Source organism: Phyllobates terribilis, unplaced genomic scaffold (genome assembly GCF_046119375.1).
Source record: "Phyllobates terribilis strain yellow unplaced genomic scaffold, ASM4611937v1 Scaffold_9__5_contigs__length_417890890, whole genome shotgun sequence".
Classification (NCBI taxonomy): domain Eukaryota; kingdom Metazoa; phylum Chordata; class Amphibia; order Anura; family Dendrobatidae; genus Phyllobates; species Phyllobates terribilis.
This window is the reverse complement of record NW_027362769.1, coordinates 141063598-141083250: the sequence shown is the minus strand read 5'-3', so window position 1 is coordinate 141083250 and position 19653 is coordinate 141063598. Positions and strand designations below refer to the sequence as shown.

Genomic DNA, 19653 nt, shown 5'->3' with positions numbered 1-19653 from the left:
CAGCTGCCCGTCTGAGTATGGGGTAACACAGATGGTTGAGTCTGCACAGCTGTTTACTCATACTATAGCCTGGGAAACGGAGGTCTGCTCCAGAGCTTCTGTTAATCCAGACGAGGAAATGATCTGCACTGATGCCCAGAATCTTTATAAGTCGGATCCAGGACCAGATGAAGAAGGTTCTGAGCATAATGTAGACCCTCGTTCCCAAACTGTAACTCCTGTTGGTGGAGACAATGATGAAGACGATGATGAGACTCAAATACCTGATTGGAGCGACAACTTGACTTTTCGGTCAGGGCAGGAAGAGGTTGGCTTTGAGGACGACGGGTGTGATAACACACAGGGTGATAATGACGAGGTTGGAGATCCCACTTACTGTCAACCCACAGTCAGCCAGTCGATGAGGTCACCCGGGCCTTTGCCTGGCCTTTGGGATGTCGCGGTGGTCGGCTCCCTGGCCCGTACCCTGGGGTCACTCTTTAAAAGGGTGGATAATTGTTAATTTTATAAGAGTTTGTGACACCACCTGTGGTATCTGGTGAGAAGCACCAGCGCTGCAGCAGTCCACTGAGGCCCGTGATAAGGCAGCTCGATGGTATAGCTCCCCACAGGTGGAGCTAGGTCTCAGGGCAGCGTATGCAGGGGGAATGCAGGACAGGCGAGACCCAGCTGGGTCAGAGCAAGAACGGAAACGGACACGGTAGTCACTTCAGTACCTTTTACTGGAGGAAATTCAGGCACATCCTGGAGCACTGTAGGGTGAAGGGTGCATATCAGGATCCTCCCCAATGAGCGGGTGTAGGGCCTCCTGTTTCTTGCCTCTGCGCAGTAAGTTTCTGACCTGCCTGGAGCTAGGCCTAACTTTGTCTCTGTCCTGCGCTGGCTGACCTTGTGGTAGGGCCTTCTCTTGAAGTTCACGCTCCCAGTATGCGGGGCCTAAGCGTCTCCTGGCTCTGTTACGTATCAGCACCTTAGCGATCCTGGGACTTGTAGTTCTCCAGGGATTCCGGTTATGCCTTACTGGGTCATAGAGATCCCGGTAAGCTCGGATCCGGTGTCCGGTAAATGCTTCGGGGTGAGCTGGTTAAGCTCCTCTGCCCCTTATGTACTAACTCGCCACTCGCCTTCGGCCTACTCGGGCCCTCAATAGGCTATACACACTAACGGCAGCTTGCCGCGCTTCACCGATCTTATGACGCCGGCACACCTTAAGCTCTATCTGGGCTCCCTGAATCTAGCTAGCAGGAGCCTCGTGCTCCACTGCTGAACTATTAACTGAGTTCTCTAGACTAGACTGAGCTCCACTGCAGACTGACCTCTCTTAGGCTTCTCTACTGCAGGAACTCTTCAGAGGAACTGAACTGCCTAGCTCCACCTTCCCTATTTATATCCCTAACGGGCTCCCTCTGCTGGTCTGAGGTGGAAGGTGGAGATGTGTGAATGTTTATGGGGGCCTCTTGTGGAGGATTCCATCAATACACTCTTCTAGGATCTGTGATACCAAGCGCAGCGGGGCGTCACAGATGCTATTGACGACGAGGTTAGGTTGCGCCTTCCTGGACAGAGACGGAGTACTGGAAGCACGTCAACAACTGCATCCTCAACCACAACTCCGCCTCTGACCACAAGTCGTAGTGGCTCTTCAGGTTGCATGGGCTCTAAGCCTTGCATAGCCTGGGCATTTATTCAGATCGATAAGGATGACCCAACTCGTGTTATCTGTAATATTTGTCACCAAAAGCTAAGTAGAGGCCAAAAAATCCATAGTTTGAGTACTTCATGCATGTACCGTCACATGGATATGAAGCATAAGTTGCAGTGGGAAGCTCACTGTGCTACAATGCGGCCTAGCAGGCTGGGCCAACCACCGTCTGCCCCATCTTGTGCATCCGCGGCCTCTTCATCCTCTGTGACTGGGGGGACAGCAGTCACACATGTTTTTGGACGCAGACCTGCCACCTCTTTACCTGCAACAGCCAGTGTGATTGGCAGGTCGTCAGTTCATTGGGAAGTGGAAACACCTGCTGGTGTTGAGAGCTCTCTGACATCAAGAGCACCACCTTTGGATCAAGGCAACCTAACATGTCCGCCTGCATCTTCCTCAAAGACCGGCAGTTTGCCAGGGACACCCTACTCAACCCCGTCAAAGCACAACAGCCAGCCCTCGGTCCCTCAGATGTGGACAAGTAAAAGACCATTTCCTCCTAGCCATGAGAAAGCTAAGAGGTTGAATTTCACCATCTGCAAGCTGTTGGCTACAGAAATGCTACCTTTCCGCCTGGAGGACACAGTGGATTTTTGAGACCTTATGTCCGTCGCAGTGCCCCAGTACCAGATGCCCAGTCGGCACTACTTCTCAAAGAAAGGTGTGCCTGCGCTCCACCAGCATGTCGCACACAACATCACCGCTTCTTTGAGAAACTCTGTGTGTGACAGGGTGCATTTCACCACAGACACTTGAACGAGTAGGCATGGACAGGGGCGTTACATGTCGCTGACAGGGCACTGGGTAACTATGGTGACAGCAGGACAAGGGGCTGCTGTCCAAGTCTTGCCGTCCCCACGAGTTGTACGTCAATCCTCTTTATCTAGAAGTTCCTCCACTGCTTCTGCCTCCTCAACCTCCTCTCGGTCCTCCACCTGCACCCAAAGCCTGTCTGGTAATGCCACCTGCTTTCTAACTGCGCACCTCCTTACTATGCTGGCAGCAGGGCTCAACGGCATCAGTGTTTACTTTGAAGTGTCTGGGAAATGTGAGTCACACAGCTGAGGACTTGTGGTCAGCTCTGGAGACCCAGTTTCATGAATGGTTGTCTCCACTGGACCTGCAACCAGGGAAGGCCGTGTGCGACAATGCTGCAAACCTGGGTGCGGCCCTTCGCCGGGGCAATGTTACACACGTGCCTTGTATGGCTCACGTGTTGAACCTGGTAGTCCATAAATTTTTAGCCCACTATCCCGGACTAGATGGCCTTCTGCAGAGGGCACGGTCGCTGTGTGCTCACTTCCGCCGTTCGCATCCCGCAGCTCAACGACTTACATCTCTACAGAAGTCGTTGGGCCTGCCAGTTCACCGGCTGAAATGCGATGTGCCGACACGGTGGAATTCAACTCTGCACATGTTGCAGCGACTGTGGCCGTATAGCCTGGGCCAACGAGATCCAGAGGTGGGGCAAATCACACAGCAGGAGTGGTCTCAGATCAGGGACCTATGAAGTTGACGCGCCCCCTGGGCCGTGGAGTACCCGGAGCCGGGCCGGTAGACGCTGGGGGTTGTAGTCACTGTGGCGGTGACCCGGTCCGTGACCCAGGGCGGTCAATCCAACGGTAATTTGTATATATGGATTTTATAATGTCCGACTACGCCACCTGTGGAGTGCGGCCAAAGGGGCCGCCGCTGCGGAACAGTCCTCTGAAGCTGGTGGTTTTGCTGCAATGGTATTATTACTCACCACAGGAAGAGTGTAGCTTCAGGGCAGTGTGGGTGGATGATGGTGGTTGTAGTGCAGGGAGTCAGTAATGAACACAGAGTCCGTGTGATGCAGTCCCAAGATCTTTACTCACAGTTGTTGCAGTACAGATTACAGGTACCAGAGCTATCTCACCCGTCGTGCTGTGCGTACTCAGTGAGGGGCTCAGTCCACCCCCAGATAGCTCCGGAGTACTTAGCAGGACCCCCTTCTGTGTGTCCTTTCTCTGGCCTTCTCCCTGCACCTCACACCCAGTGACACTTCTATCCGGTATCCTCGGGCCTTGGCGGGCGACTTGTGTTCCGTCCCCTGGGTCCTATGTGGCTACCTTCTTAGTGAGACTGGTGTGGACTTTTGCCTGCAGTACATGAAATGCTGCAGCCTCCGGTTTCTAGTTGAGCCTTGCTGTTTCTCCTCTAGTTGAGGGACCGGTTCCCCTTATCTGGCCTGACCCCTCTACCTCCTGGTAGCAGCGGGAGTACAGGTGGCCTTCTGCACGGCCCGTAGCCCTAGGGTCCCTTCGGTTCCTGGAGCCTTCCTGCTCCCACTCCTCTATTCTCTCCTTCAGTCCTGGGCCTCCCAGGCTAGGCCCGCCTCCGGAGCAGAGCTCATGCCGAGCCTCTGCTCCTGTCACTTTTCCTCCTCTGACTGGCTTGCTCTTTCTAAGATGGCTTCCTATTTATACTCTCCCTGTCATGTGCTCCCCTAAGCTGCTCCCCTAAGCACCCACTACATAGGATCCTCCCACCAGCTAGGGACCTGGGACTGTGCTCTCCCTTAGGAGCAATCTCGCCCTAACCCCACTGCGGGTATGTGTTGGATGCAGGTGTTAGGGTCCCGAGCCATACGCCTTCCTTACCTGAGGGTGAGATACCACACCTCTGGGTGAGATGCAGTAACTCTGTGGTGACTGCACCCTCAGGGGCGCCACACACCTTTCTGCACAGTTTTGAAATGGCGACGAAGATGTTTAGTGCTGACGACGATGCCATTATCAGCATAACTATTCCGGTGATTTACATGCTGGAGCACACATTAAACAGAATTCAGAGTCAGGTGGTCGGACAAGAGGAGGTGGAGGAAGTAGAGGAGGAGTCGTATGCGGAAGGGATAACATCTCCAAGGTCCAGACGGTTGGCAGCACCAAGGAGGCAGGCATGGGAGGGTGGGGGAGAGGGATTAAACAGGGCGCATGGTAGCAGCCAAACTGTTGAGGAAGGTGCAGGAGCCGAGGAAGAAGTGGAGGATGAACTGGCGATGGGCATGGAAGACCTTGATCACATTTCTGTTGTGCGAGGTTGGGGGGAGAGGGCAGAGGAAAGAAGCATGATTCTTACCTCGCTACCAACACAACAAGGACTTGGTCCTCCTGGATGCGCAAGACACATGAGTGCCTTCTTGCTGCACTACCTGCAACATGACCCTCAGATTGCAGAATTCGAAGTAATCTCGACTACTGGGTTGCCACACTCTTAGATCCCCGGTACAAAAGTAAATTTGCCGAAATAATTCCTGCCATAAAAAGGGATTGACGCATGCAGGAGTATCTGCAGACGCTGTTGCAGAATCTTACATGTGCTTTTCCACAAAACACCAGTGGTGCACGAAGTGAATCTCACAGTTCTATCTTGCCAACCGCGGGACTGTCGAGTCTTCATCACTTAAACCGTAACAGTAACACAGTATCTGCTGGTAACAGCAATTTTGTGAAATCGTTTCACCACTTTTTTAGACCATCCTTTGCAAGGCCACAGGAGACAAGAAGTCTGACACATAGTCAATGCCTAGAGAGGATGGTGCAGGAGTATCTCCAAGTGAACATCGAAGCCATGACTGTGTCACTGGACCCTTGCTCATTTTGGTATTCCAATCTGGAAAAATGGCCGGAGCTCGCCACTCACGCCTTGGAGATCTTGTCATGCCCTGCAGCCAGTGTTCTCTCTGAACGTGTGTTCAGCGCTGCTGATGGTGTGCTGACAGATAAGCGCACGCGGCTGTCCACTGAGAATGTAGACAGACTCACGTTCATAAAGATGAACAAATCATGGATTCGCAAGGACTTTTCTAATCCTGTGTTATCCTTGGGAGGCTAAAAGCTTGAGGATTTGGTAATATCACCTCACCAACCGTTTTAAGCAACTGTGGGGCAATTGATGCCACTTAACCCTAGAACGCATGACCATAAAAATCTACACTTTCATATACCTGGGGCCTTTTAGGCCCGTGTGCAAATAACATTGAATAACTCAAACTCAAATGACAAACAACTATATACATGAAGAATACCTAGAGTTTCAAAATTCTAACTAAAGTAATCTTGCAGAAAATAGAAAACAATTAACAGGGCGGGCCTGCGAGGCCACAGGTATGCGTTCTAAGGTTAAGTGGTGTCTGTGCCACAATTTTGGGAAAAAATGGAAACTCTTTTTGGAGTCCCCTTGCTGTGTCTTACGTGACGTTGGCATCGTCAATTCCAGGTGGGTTGGGTCGCTCCCTTCCCCCTTTTAACTGTAAGAAACTACATACACTATGGCTTGGGGTAACACAGATGATTGAGTCTGAAGAGCTGTTTACTCAGAGGTCTGCTCCAAATCTTCAGTGTCTGCTAGTCAGCGTAGAATTTTTAACTGCATCTAGCCTAGGCAATACTTTGGGCGTAGTAGCCCAGCTGCGAAGCAAGCTGCACCGCCTGTGTATCTAATAAGAATTTTTAAATGCATCTAGCCTAGGCAGACTGTGGGGACCCCCAACCAAACCCAGACGCTCAGCCCCCCTACCGCCCCCCTTTCCTTGACAATACAATAATGTAACTCTTACAACTGGATGGGTGAGGATCGGTCACAGCATTATTAACTCTTTATACTCATTCCATTAGAAAGACATTTTATTTCTAAAATAATTCAGCTTGTTGCAGCATGCCCTGGGTCTCCACTCCGGCAACTTGGCCAACAAGTGTAACTCTCCAACATGTCCTTTCTATTTCCAGGCCACGGAGGATCCTGCGTACTCGTATGCAGGACTCTGACCCCCACCCATCACTCTTAACGCTTGTTCCACTCCGTCCTGGAGTCCTGACAGGAATATGTCCAGTCCAATATCCATTAAGTGAACACCGTCGGGCCGTATGAGGCCTGCTTTATCTCCTTCCAGTTGTCGGTGTCGTACCACTACACCGCCTCGGTCTCTTCTAAATTTTGCCATCCGAATATTTATTACCCGCCTTGTCCGTTCGATGGCCGTGATGTCTCGTGCACCTTGCCATACCGCTATCGGCACAATCTCTGACCATACTATAGCTAGTTTTGTGAAAAATTCTCTGAAGCGCTCAGTGTCTAGTTTCATTATTGCCTGTGGCCATAGCAGGCCTCTAATACCTCTCCAGTTGAAATATGTGTTATGAAACTCTAATTTCCTCCCGCCTGGGCGGACTTTCGCCCTTTAATCTGCCCAATATATATACGAGTGGCCTATCACCCACACTGTTGGCTTAGCGTCACCTGTAAAAGAAACAAACCACGTTAGGATAACAAGTCCGGTCTTATGTATCTTGCCAAACACGTGGATCACCATCTCTCTATCCTCTGAACTTCCGTTTCTGACAGTCCTGCTCTTGCTGCTTCTGAGGCCGCGCCTATGCGGAATGAGTGTGTCCCGTAATCTTTGGGGTGGTTCCCTGCCGATGTTATGCATTTATTAAATATAGCTTGGAACTGGTATCTTGATAATGGCGTCCCATCAATGTGTGATAGGAACAAATTACTTTGCGATCTGATGGTTAGATATGGTTTTACTATTGTTACCCGACTCAGTGTACCGTTTGTGGGTTGTAGAAGTACCCAAATGCCCCTGCCCGCTGGAACCATTTTCGATTTGTGTATGCGTAGACGTATTGCATTATTGCCTATGACTACGTCCTGGTGTAATAAGCCTCCACTGGTGCTAATTTTGGATTGAGGGACTAATTCGCTTATGCATAGCGCCCCGAAGAAGGCGATCACAAATGCAGTAGACAGTAGTGTTGCTTCAAATTGTGAGTGTGATGTTAATGGTGTTAGGGATATGATGTGAGAAATCAGTTTTAGTGACACAGGACGGGACGTCTACACTCCTGACTTGGCTGACCCCTTTTCCACCCTTTTATGGATTGTCTGATGATGAATCTCTTTGTCACATCTCTCCAATTCAGTAGTTGGAAGTGAAATGCTACTCCGGTCAGACACCGCTGCGCTGACGCCCCTGATATGCCCCTCATCATTAGCTGGTGGAGAAATTCTATGGTGACTTGTGATCTGGCTTGTTCACATTGGTCAACCCGTCTGCCTGCTACTAGTCGTGTCCACTCTTCCCATGCCTTACCGTATGCTTGCCACGTCGACGGGGCAACTGACGCTCTGATTAATGGCATCAACTATTCGCCACTAGATCCCATAGGGAAGGTGGGCAACTGTTGTCCCGATGGGTGGGCGTTGGGGAGGAGCTCTGTGAAAATCTGCCAATTGAATTGTTATAAAGCGTTAGCAGCAGCTTTAGACCCCTCAGCATAGTGGCTAGCGCGGACCCATACATTGTGTTTTAGGCACAGGAATGCTAGCCGGCGTAGTAGGCCTAGCACTGGGAGAGACGATGATGCCATCTTATTAATGCAGTGCGCTAAGCTGGTGTTTTTTGTTATGAAGCGTATATTTTTGTAAGCCAGGAGCGCGCCCCATATTTCTATTGCTACCACTATTGGGAAGAAAAATTATTTTCAGGGCTAGATGCAGCGAAAAATTATTATTAATTGAAAAGCTGGTGGAGCTTGGTATAGATGGCCTAATACAATGAGACCCACACACTGCTAGAAGGCCAAATATTTTTTCAGCGTTAGATGCAGAAAAAAATTATATTCAGTTTGCAACCTGATGGAGGTCAGTATAGATGGACTAATACAACAAGTCCCACACACAGCTAGAAGCCCAAATATTTTTTCAGAGGTAGATGCAGAAAAAAATTATATTCAGTTTGCAACCTGATGGAGGTCAGTATAGATGGACTAATACAACAAGTCCCACACACAGCTAGAAGCCCAAATATTTTTTCAGAGCTAGATGCAGAAAAAAATATATTCAGTTTGCAACCTGATGGAGGTCAGTATAGATGGACTAATAGAACAAGTCCCACACACTGCTAGAAGGCCAATATTTTTTCAGAGGTAGATGCAGAAAAAAATATATTCAGTTTGCAACCTGATGGAGGTCTGTATAGATGGATTAATAGAACAAGTCCCACACACAGCTAGAAGCCCAATATTTTTTCAGAGCTAGATGCAGAAAAAAATTATATTCAGTTTGCAACCTGATGGAGGTCAGTATAGATGGACTAATAGAACAAGTCCCACACACTGCTAGAAGGCCAAATATTTTTTCAGAGCTAGATGCAGAAAAAAATTATATTCAGTTTGCAACCTGATGGAGGTCAGTATAGATGGACTAATAGACCAAGTCCCACACACTGCTAGAAGCCCAAATATTTTTTCAGAGCTAGATGCAGAAAAAAATTATATTCAGTTTGCAACCTGATGGAGGTCAGTATAGATGGACTAATAGAATGATGCTATGCCCAAAAGATTTTACTTCACTAGGTGCAGTAAAAAAATTGGTATTCTATACACAGGTGGTATATCTTGCAACACAGATAGGCTACTCCACTGACTAACACACTCTGCAATAGGCCAAAAAGGATTAGCTTTGCTAGATTCAGCCAAATGCTGTGAAAAAAACTTGCACAGCACTGGCACAGACCTGCCTGGCAAAAACTGATAGGAACTGATGTAACCTAGTCCTGAAAAGGATTCCAATTACAATTAGTCTTTACTCCCACAATCTATCTATTTAAGAGCACAGACCTGCCTGATAAAAGTCGTAGGAAATGCTGTAACCTAGTCCTTAAAAGGACTGCAATCACAACTATCCCTACTCCCAAGCTATCTGTAGATTTGTGCGAAAATTGGCTTGAAATTAACAAGGTATAGCGCACACAGCAACAGCGGTGCCGTCTAACACGCAGCTGCAGCAGTGAGAAAATGGTGGCGACGGGGAAAATGGCTTGGTCTTATAGGGCAAGGACATGTGACATACACAGCCAATGACACATGCCCTTGCTTGTGTGAAAAAAAGCACTTCGCTCCGTGTGTACGCTGCTGATAGGCTGACAGATTGCACCTCCCCACTGCAAATGCGGGAAAGAGAAAAAAAAATGGAGATCTTCATTGTTCCTGCAGAGATCCATCCCCTGCCCCTCCCCCCACCCCGCTGTACACTCAAACTGCGTATTAACATTAATTTTCATCATTACTGAGAAAAAATCCAGTTATGATTTTGGTGCACGAACAGTTATCGAACATAACCTCGAACAGCCGAATTTTTCTCAAATTGTTCGTGTTCGCCGAACGGCTCGAACACCGCCCAAAACAGCTCGAATTTGAGATTGGCGAACAGTTCGAGTAGAACAACGCTCATCTCTACTAGTAAGCATTGGGTTTGTGGCTTCAGGAATCATGGATATTGGCCCAAGAGGTAAAAGCATGGAATAAATTGAGAAATCTCTGGTTTATGTTATTTGTGGGTTTCAAAAGTTAATTTTGTTTTCCTGTTCAGATACAGAATAAAAATAAAAGCAAAAGGAGACAATGTGCTGCGATTCTGAAACAAGATTAGATGTGGAATGGTCTGTAGTTGCACAGAACAAAGCCGGTTACATTGTATTGTATCATGTGGCCTTGCAGACTGGTTCAGAAGCCGTGTGATAAGAAACAAAAGAAGGGGCTGTGTATGCGCCTGAGTCTACAGCCAAGAGAACAAACTAGAAAAATAATGGAAAAAAACATAAATATGTTAAAATGGTACAGTATGTGTCTAACCTTAGGAGAGGTCACCAATATATAGACCCTGGAAAACCCCTTTAGGCTATGTGCCCACGTTGCATTTATGAAGCAGAAAATTTCTGCTGCATAAATGCAAGTCCTCTCCCGGAAAAACGCATGCGGAATTCCGCACGCGTTTATCGCGCATTTTTCGCGCGTTTATCACGCGTTTTCCACATGCGGAATTGCCTTGCGTTTTTTATGCATTGGACTAAGGCAATTCCGCTTGCGGAAACGCAAAATTAAATGACATGCTGCGGATTTTTGAACGCGGCATAAACGCTGCGGAAAAATCCGCAGCATGTGCATAGAACTTGCGGAATCCCCTTGGGGACCATGGGGTGCGGATATACATGCGTTTTTCAAGCGTTTACGCTGCGGAAATTCCGCAGCATATACGCTTGAAAAATGCTACGTGGGCACACAGCCTTAAAGCAATAATTTAATTACAGTAAAAAAAATAAATTAAAAAAAAAGCCAAGCTAATGCTAATTGTATTTTTTAATAATAAGCTGTAAAATCTGACAATTGAGCATAAATTTTGCAACATTTCAAAAAGTTGCAAATGATGAATTGGCGGAAAAAACATCTAGATAATGAAAACCATGCATGCATTGTCGAGCAGAGCAAAAAAATAAAATTGGCAAGCTCTATTAAAAAAAAAAAGTAGAGTAAAAATGCTGCAAAACCCTTAAATAAATTAGTCAGAAAAAATGGCTACAATCCAAAAAAAAAAAAGTTCAAATTGGATAGGGAAGAAATTCCTTTTTTTTTCTTAAAACTACTTTAAACACATTTTCTGGTCTCAGGGTCCGTGCCCACGATGCGTTTTTCAAGCGTTTTTGCTGCGGAATTTTCGCAGGGTAAAACGCTAGGTAATCCTCCCCCCATGTTCCCCAATGTCAATCCGCAATTTCAATGCCCATGCGGCGGATTTTTCCGCAGCGTTTTTGATGTGCGGAAAAATCCGCAGCATGTCCATTATTTGTGCGATTACGCATGCGGAATTGCCTTCTCAATGCATTAGAAAACGAAAGACAATTCCGCATGTGCAAAACGCTTCAAAAGACGCGGGTCAAATTCCGCACGCATTTTTCCGGACAAGGACATGGAGAGATGAATCGGAAATTTTCCGCTTCATTTCTGCATCGTGGGCACATAGCCTTAGACTGTTTAAGGTTTCATAAACAACAATTAAAAGGATGAACCAAGTTTGGAAATTATCCCCTAACTTCATAGTTGTTGTGACCCCCACAATCCTGAGAATGGAATTCAGCTAGAGTTCATGTCAATCATGTGCAGCACTCCTCCACTTATTCTCTATAGGACGGCCTGGACTGATGGGATTCCCAGCGATCAGCTCCAAACAGTTCCACCCCTTGTCCACGGGTTGTGTATGGTATTGCAGATCCACCCCATTATCTATGACAGAGCTGAGCTGCAATACAGGACACAACCTGTGGACAGGTGTGGCGCTGTTTCTGGAAGAGAGCTTTTGTAATCTTATACAAACTCATTTATCTAAGTGAAACCAGATTAAAGGAATTTTACAGAATTGGCAATAAAAGCCATTAAACACCACCACATACCATGATATGGGATATCACATATCGCCTCGGACTTTCCATTCTGTGTCCACTCATCTTTGCTCTTCATTTCTGCCGTTACATTTCCATTCTTTACACTTAGTCCGTATCCAGAGGCACCAGACAGACCACGACCTTCACAACGCCACCATAACATTAGCGTGGAGTCACAAGGAGCCAATTTCAAGGGTTCCTGAGGTTTAGAAATGTCAACTCCAAGGCACTTTTGAGTTCCCACGCTGAAGAGGCGATGAGAGGAGCCCCATGTCCAGACCGAAATATTGGACTTTGAGCAACTTCCGACTGATAGCCGATCATTCTCCGCTGTAAGGCACTTACCGGACTGAACGTGGAAGATCTCAAATGTGTGTTCTGCAGAGAAAAATATATATTCAACGCAAAGTTACATACAAGGATACAGAAAATCTGAATAAAGTCATTGTTAACTCTTTTTTTTTTTTAATGCAAAGGATGCTCATCCAGCACTTCGACATTTTGAAGTTTAATATGGGGAACCTAGAGCCTTTTTGTAAAGCTTAAGTCATCTTACAAGAATGTTCCAGTAATTTTTAAGAACATTTCCTGCAAAGAAGAATTATATAAAGAAGTAACCTAAACTCACTTGTTTAAAGCAGACCTTTCCCCAGATTTCACAATACAAACGGCATACATTAATAAATTGATCCCTTAGACCTGACAACACTGTTGTACTTACTATGAAAATCCATTTGGGAATGGTTAAATAAATTTGGTATTATAATCGGCATTTCATAAGCCAAGCTTGTTTTAATATCTGATGGGAAAACTTTTCAATAGAATTTTACAGACAATTTTCATAGTAAGTACACCAGCCTGATCAAGGCTAAGATATCTATTTAATAATGTATGCAGTTTATATTGTGAAACCTGATGACAGACCCACTTTAATTCTATGCTGGCTCCAGTTCTGATTCTCTGGAAAGAAACTCTTATTTCTTGGGAGTGATGATGTTTTTCCCACAATGTCACAAACCAAACAAGTCTGCATGTCGGCTCAGGTCAGTGATTGGCCGCAGTGACCACACAAGAATGGACATCACTCCATAGCTGCAGAAAGTAAGTACAGACTCTCGTTGACGAGTTTCAGAAAATATTGGAAAACCCCTTTAAATCGCCCTTAAAATAATACATGGACACGCTGTGCAGAATTAAAAAAAACAAAACATGGCTGCTTTCTTCCAAAATCCACGTGGTGTTGTTTCTGAAAGAAAAGCAGCCCTACTTTTCTAATCCCTTTAACTTTCTCATGGCTGAACTGAGACATACCTGGATTGATTGGAATTTTCCTTTAAGGTCAAAGTACAGGTAAAGTTACAGCAACGAAAATAAAAAAGTTTTACTACAGTCTAATCAAAGTTCAAGAAAAGTATTAAAATAAAATAAATTGATGGTATGAAAGGTCGTGCAGAGAGGTTTGGATGTTTTTTTCCATTCTTAAAGAGGTTGTCCAGGCTTGGGGTTCAACTGCAGAATTGTGAATACTCATACTGCACACTGTCAGGATTCTCCAGTGCTGGGAGCTGGCAGGCGTGTGGCCACAATGTGTGATTTCCATACATGCGGTCTCATGCCGACTAGACGTGCAGGGCTTCGCTCAATACAAGTGAATTGAGAGAGGCTGGACACGTCTAGTTGGAATGTGGCCGGAAGTATGGAAATCACATTCTGGCAGTCAGATGAACGCCCACTCCCGGAACTGGAGAATCCTGACAGCGCAGTGTGAGAATTCACAAGTCTGCGGTCACAGAGTGACTGTAGACTTGAGCTCTGAGCTTGGACAACCCCTTTAGTCAATGCATGTAAACAAATGATCGCCGAGGTTGTTCATTTTAAATGAAAATGTCTTGAATATTAAATTACATGGATAACCCATTATTAAAAATTCTCTTTGAAGATGAACGGTCCACTCTCCTGAAATGATGTTTTAGTAATTAATTCTGCTCTCCATAAAAATTCTGGAACCACTTTTGTATAAATGTGATATATAAGGGGGCGCTATTAGATTTACATCCAGGGCCTGCTGCGGATAAAGGCAGTAAACCAAAAATGCTGCAGGGAGGATAAAATATAAATGTATATAGTATCTGCGCTAGTCCTGGTTTGATTGAGGTACTGACAAAAAAGTATTTAAGGAGAGGTAAAGTTTAAAATAAGATATTTTATTGGTTTAATAAATATTTTAAAAGGAGAGTATAAAACCAAGGTTATAGGACAGGGTCCTGAATAAAGTGGAAATAGAAAATTCGGATGGATGTAGAGGTCAATGTTGAGTGGAGATCGCCTAAAAAGAAAGAGGAACGGTATTAGAGAGTGACCTGTTTGACCTCTCTAATACCGTTCCTCTTTCTTTTTAGGCGATCTCCACTCAACATTGACTTCTACATCCATCCGAATTTTCTATTTCCACTTTATTCAGGACCCTGTCCTATAACCTTGGTTTTATACTCTCCTTTTAAAATATTTATTAAACCAATAAAATATCTTATTTTAAACTTTACCTCTCCTTAAATACTTTTTTGTCAGTACCTCAATCAAACCAGGACTAGCGCAGATACTATATACATTTTTATTGGAACCACTTTTGGCCTATGGCCACGTTCACATGTTCAGCATTCGGTCAGTATTTTACATCAGTATTTGCAAGCCAAAACCAGGAGTCGGTGATAAATGCAGAAGTGGTGACGTGTTTCTATTATACTTTTCTTCTGATTTGGGCTTACACATACTGATGCAAAATACTGACCATGTCCTATCTGTGCCCTGTTCCTCTGTTATCCCTCCTGGAAATACATGTCACTATTCCATTTTAGTGAGACTATGTAGGGACACAACCCCATGACAATGGGAACAGCAACACCCAGTTGTTAGTTTATTCATACATTTGCAAAAAGGAGGAATGATACAATTCAGAGTAATGAAAAAGATTGTTCTGCATTGCTTAGGGAGAATGCAGGTGTTGGGAATGTTACATATTTTTTTATCTTCTTTCCATTCCAGTAAATTATAAAGGTTTTCACTGCAGTTTTTTTCTGCTTTGTCTGCGGGAGGAGTCAGCTTCCCGCCTTCAGTTTAGTAGTTATTGATTTATTTACGCGGTTAGATATTTGCGCACATAATACTAATGCTTTCCTGAAAGAGTTATGAATGTTTATGATCTCCCACAATGATCAGCAATGGTAAATATGTCACTTCATAATGCCCGGTACATTTATAAAGAATGTTCGCAGCACGCCGCTTCATTTACAGCTTCCTCCATGTATCCTGCAAGCAGGAGGCAAGTCTGGACAGGAATCCTTGGCCAGTAAGGAGGTGGCATGGGTGTGTGAACCCGGTGTCTTCACCATGTAACAGGTGGCATGTGAGCGTTTCTGCGTGATAAGGGGAGAAGAGATCACACCACCATATATAACGGCTTCCCATGGTCGTGGGGGCAGTGAATTGTCCGCCATGTCATCTACTACATTTCTAGCAATAGAAGCCCGCTGCATGGTCTGTGCCAAATACAACGAGTACATCAGAACTGACCCTGAGGGCACCGTCACCTTAGTACACCAACATTTGTATCCTCCACAGGGAAGCATGGTGGCTCAGTGGTTAGCACTGTCGCTTTGCAGCGCTGGGCTCCTGGATTCAATTCCCACCAAGGACAACATCTCCAAGGAGTTCGTATGGGTTTCCTCCAATGTTGTCCCATACTCCAAAAACATTACTGATAGGGAACCTAGATAGTGAGCCCCAATGGGGACAGTGATGATAATGTCTGTAAAGCGCTGTGGAATGAATGGCGCTATATAAGTGAGTAAGATGTAAATAGAGATTTTACTTATATAGAAACATAAATACTCCAGGCATCATAGTCGCGTTCACCATTGGGAATATATGCTTGTGTATGTTCAAATGTCATTCCAACTGTCCGGAATTTGGAATAATCTGGACAGTTTGGAATCCAAACTTTGGATGAGACATTCTGTGTTTATCAATAGAGTAAATATCACTCCGATGGTCCAGAATCTCCGATAATTCAGACCGATAAATCACTCTGATAATTCGGAGGTTCTGAATTATCGGAGTGATATTTACTTTATTTATAAACGCACAATAATGTGTCATCCAAACGATCAGGATTATTAAAGTAAATAAAGTAAATATCACTCTGATAATTCAGAGCCTCCAATTATTCAGAACCCTGCAATAACAGATACTTTACTTTGTACAGTACGACTGTATATGATGTATATGTCATTGCTGTGGTCTGAATTATCAGAGGTTCTGGACCATCGGAGTGATATTTACTTTATTGATAAACACACAATAATGTGCCATCCAAACTATTAGAAATTCCAGACAGTTGGAATGACATATCACTATATATAAAGTACTGTAAGTCATTCCAACTGTCTGGAATTTCTAATAGTTTGGATGGCACATTATTGTGTGTTTATCAATAAAGTAAATATCACTCCGATGGTCCAGAACCTCTGATAATTCAAAATGCGGCAATAACAGATACATTATATACAGTCACTGATATTATTCATTATAATAATATTATAACATTATAATATTATTATTAGTCATCTGTTATTGCCACGTTCTGAATTATCGGAGGTTCTGGACCATTGGAGTGATATTTACTTTATTTATAAAACACAGAATGTGGAGTCATCCAAACAATCTGGATTATTGGAAATTCCAGACAGCTGGAATGACATACCGTACTTTATACGGCACAACTGTATATAATATAAGTCCTTCCTATGGTCTGGAATTTCTGATAAAGGCCCTTGCTCACATTTCCGTTTGCCTGTTCCCATAATAAGTGATCCAGAGGGGCCTCGCTCATTATTATGGGATCCGTTTTTATTTTTATAACTTAAAATAAAACAAAAACCTGCAAACAAAACTTTTTCTTTTATTTTAAAAAAAACAAACAAAAATACCCCAGAACGGAGGCCGATCCCATAATAATCCATCGGGGCCCTGACATCACTTATTCCACAGAATGTCCAAACGGAAATGTGAACGGAGCCTAAATTCTATCTTTTGGCATCTGATTGTCCTCGCCACAGTGCAGAGGGGGGCGGTGTGTCTGTCGCTCACCATTGGGCGGCATTATTTTGGTCGGAGGCATGACTCAGCTGTATGACATCGGCTTCTATAAGGTCTCGAGGTAGAAGAGGGCAACAGACAGGGGGAAAGAAAGATGTCCATCGCTGTCGTAATGGCGCGACACAAAGTTGACCACAAAAATATAAACTATTAAGGCAAAAAAAAAAAAAAAAAAAACTGGAACTGACGCTACATATAAACCACAACTTTCTGGACCAGTCCATTAACCCTTCACATCCCAGAGTTTAATCTCCAATCCATGTAATAAAAAATACAGACTTTTTTCTCCTAAATTGGCTATGAGATGTAGCAGAGCTGAATGTGTCAGGTCTTCCTGGGGCTGCTGCATTGGGCTAACTCTCTCTACAAATAATATAATTAGATTGCAATCCCATGTAAAATAAGTCGGGTGTGCCAGATGACAAACTCCACTCTGCTACATCTGTAACTACACAGGAACGATGCAGCTTCCAGAAGGGAGAAGACAATGCAACCTGCAAACAGAAAGTGAAAAGAAGGAGCCCAGCACACAAGTTCCCAGCAGTGGGTATAATGTTACCTCTGTGCAGAGAGTCGACAGAGCCCGACGCCGGCTGGGTCCACACTGTCAGCAGCACCAGGCACCGCAGCAGCACCGGCAGCCGCCCGGCTCCCATAATAATCCCACCCGACCGCACCGCTCACAACAACAGACAACACCCCGCACTCTGCAAATCCACTGCGAGTCCCCGCCCGCTCCACTTACTCGACCCTGACAGCTCGGGAGTCAGAGGGATTTTTCTGATTGGTTACAGAAACGCGTCATCAGTTACTATGAGAATCGCTCAGACTCGTTTGCTGCTCGGATCTCCCGGGGCGTTTCCTAACAAGGCTGGAGGCGGTTTCTATTTCTCTGGAAATACAGCTATTACCAGTAATAGATACTGCAATAATCAGATTCATTTATTATAAGAACTTTAGAATGAAAAGTAGCTAAACTAGCTACAAGCTCTCATGACTAGGGCCACAACTTTTTTTTTTTCACTACACCCATAAAAAGTTGTTTATATATACACTGCTCAAAAAAATAAGGGGAACACTCAAATAACACATCCCAGATCAGAATGAATGAAATATTCTCATTGAATACTTTGTTCTGTACAAAGTTGAATGTGCTGACAACAAAATCACACAAAAATCATCAATGGAAATCACATTTATTAACCAATGGAGGCCTGGATTTGGAGTCACCCCCAAAATTAAAGTGGAAAAACACACTACAGGCTGATCCAACTTTGATGTAATGTCCTTTAAACAAGTCAAAATGAGGCTCAGTATTGTGTGTGGCCTCCACGTGCCTGTATGACCTCCCTACAATGCCTGGGCATGCTCCTGATGAGGCTGAGTATTGTGTGTGGCCTCCACGTGCCTGTATGACCTCCCTACAATGCCTGGGCATGCTCCTGATGAGGTTGCAGATGGTCTCCTGTGGGATCTCCTCCCAGACCTGGACTAAAGCATCCGCCAACTCCTGGACAGTCTGTGGTACAACGTGACGTTGGTGGATGGAGCGAGACATGATGTCCCAGATGTGCTCAATCGGATTCAGGTCTGGGGAACGGGCGGGCCAGTCCATAGCTTCAATGCCTTCATCTTGCAGGAACTGCTGACACACTCCAGCCACATGAGGTCTGCCATTGTCCTGCATTAGGAGGAACCCAGGGCCAACCGCACCAGCATATGGTCTCACAAGGGGTCTGAGGATCTCATCTCGGTACCTAATGGCAGTCAGACTACCTCTGGCGAGCACATAGAGGGCTGTGCGGCCCTCCAAAGAAATGCCTCCCCACACCATTACTGACCCACTGCCAAACCGGTCATGCTGAAGGATGTTGCAGGCAGCAGATCGCTCTCCACGGCGTCTCCAGACTCTGTCACGTCTGTCACATGTGCTCAGTGTGAACCTGCTTTCATCTGTGAAGAGCACAGGGCGCCAGTGGCGACTTTGCCAATCCTGGTGTTCTGTGGCAAATGCCAAGCGTCCTGCACGGTGTTGGGCTGTGAGCACAACCCCCATCTGTGGACGTCGGGCCCTCATACCACCCTCATGGAGTCGGTTTCTAACCGTTTGTGCAGACACATGCACATTTGTGGCTTGCTGGAGGTCATTTTGCAGGGCTCTGGCAGTGCTCCTCCTGTTCCTCCTTGAACAAATGCGGAGGTAGCGGTCCTGCTGCTGGGTTGTTGCCCTCCTACAGCCCCCTCCACATCTCCTGGTGTACTGGCCTGTCTCCTGGTAGTGCCTCCAGCCTCTGGACACTACGCTGACAGACACAGCAAACCTTCTTGCCACAGCTCGCATTGATGTGCCATCCTGGATGAGCTGCACTACCTGAGCAACTTCTGTGGGTTGTAGAGTCCGTCTCATGCTACCACGAGTGTGTGAAAGCACAACCAACATTCAAAAGTGACCAAAACATCAGCCAGAAAGCATTGGTACTGAGATGTGGTCTGTGGTCCCCACCTGCAGAACCACTCCTTTATCGAGGGTGTCTTGATAATTGCCAAT

The 19653-nt window shown here is 45.6% G+C and overlaps 1 protein-coding gene across 1 annotated transcript in view; it reads right to left on the bottom strand.

Annotated features, from left to right (window-relative positions):
* The window catches only part of LY75 (lymphocyte antigen 75), a 100591-nt gene extending 82729 nt beyond the window's left edge, over positions 1 to 17862 (bottom strand). The window contains exons 1-2 of the mRNA XM_073647081.1: positions 17665 to 17862; positions 11961 to 12329 (exon numbers count right to left, since the gene is read on the bottom strand). Coding sequence (XP_073503182.1) covers positions 11961 to 12329; positions 17665 to 17761 — 466 coding nt within the window. The 5' untranslated portion in view covers positions 17762 to 17862. The remainder of the gene's footprint in view (positions 1 to 11960; positions 12330 to 17664) is intronic.
* Positions 17863 to 19653: the final 1791 nt, after the last annotated feature.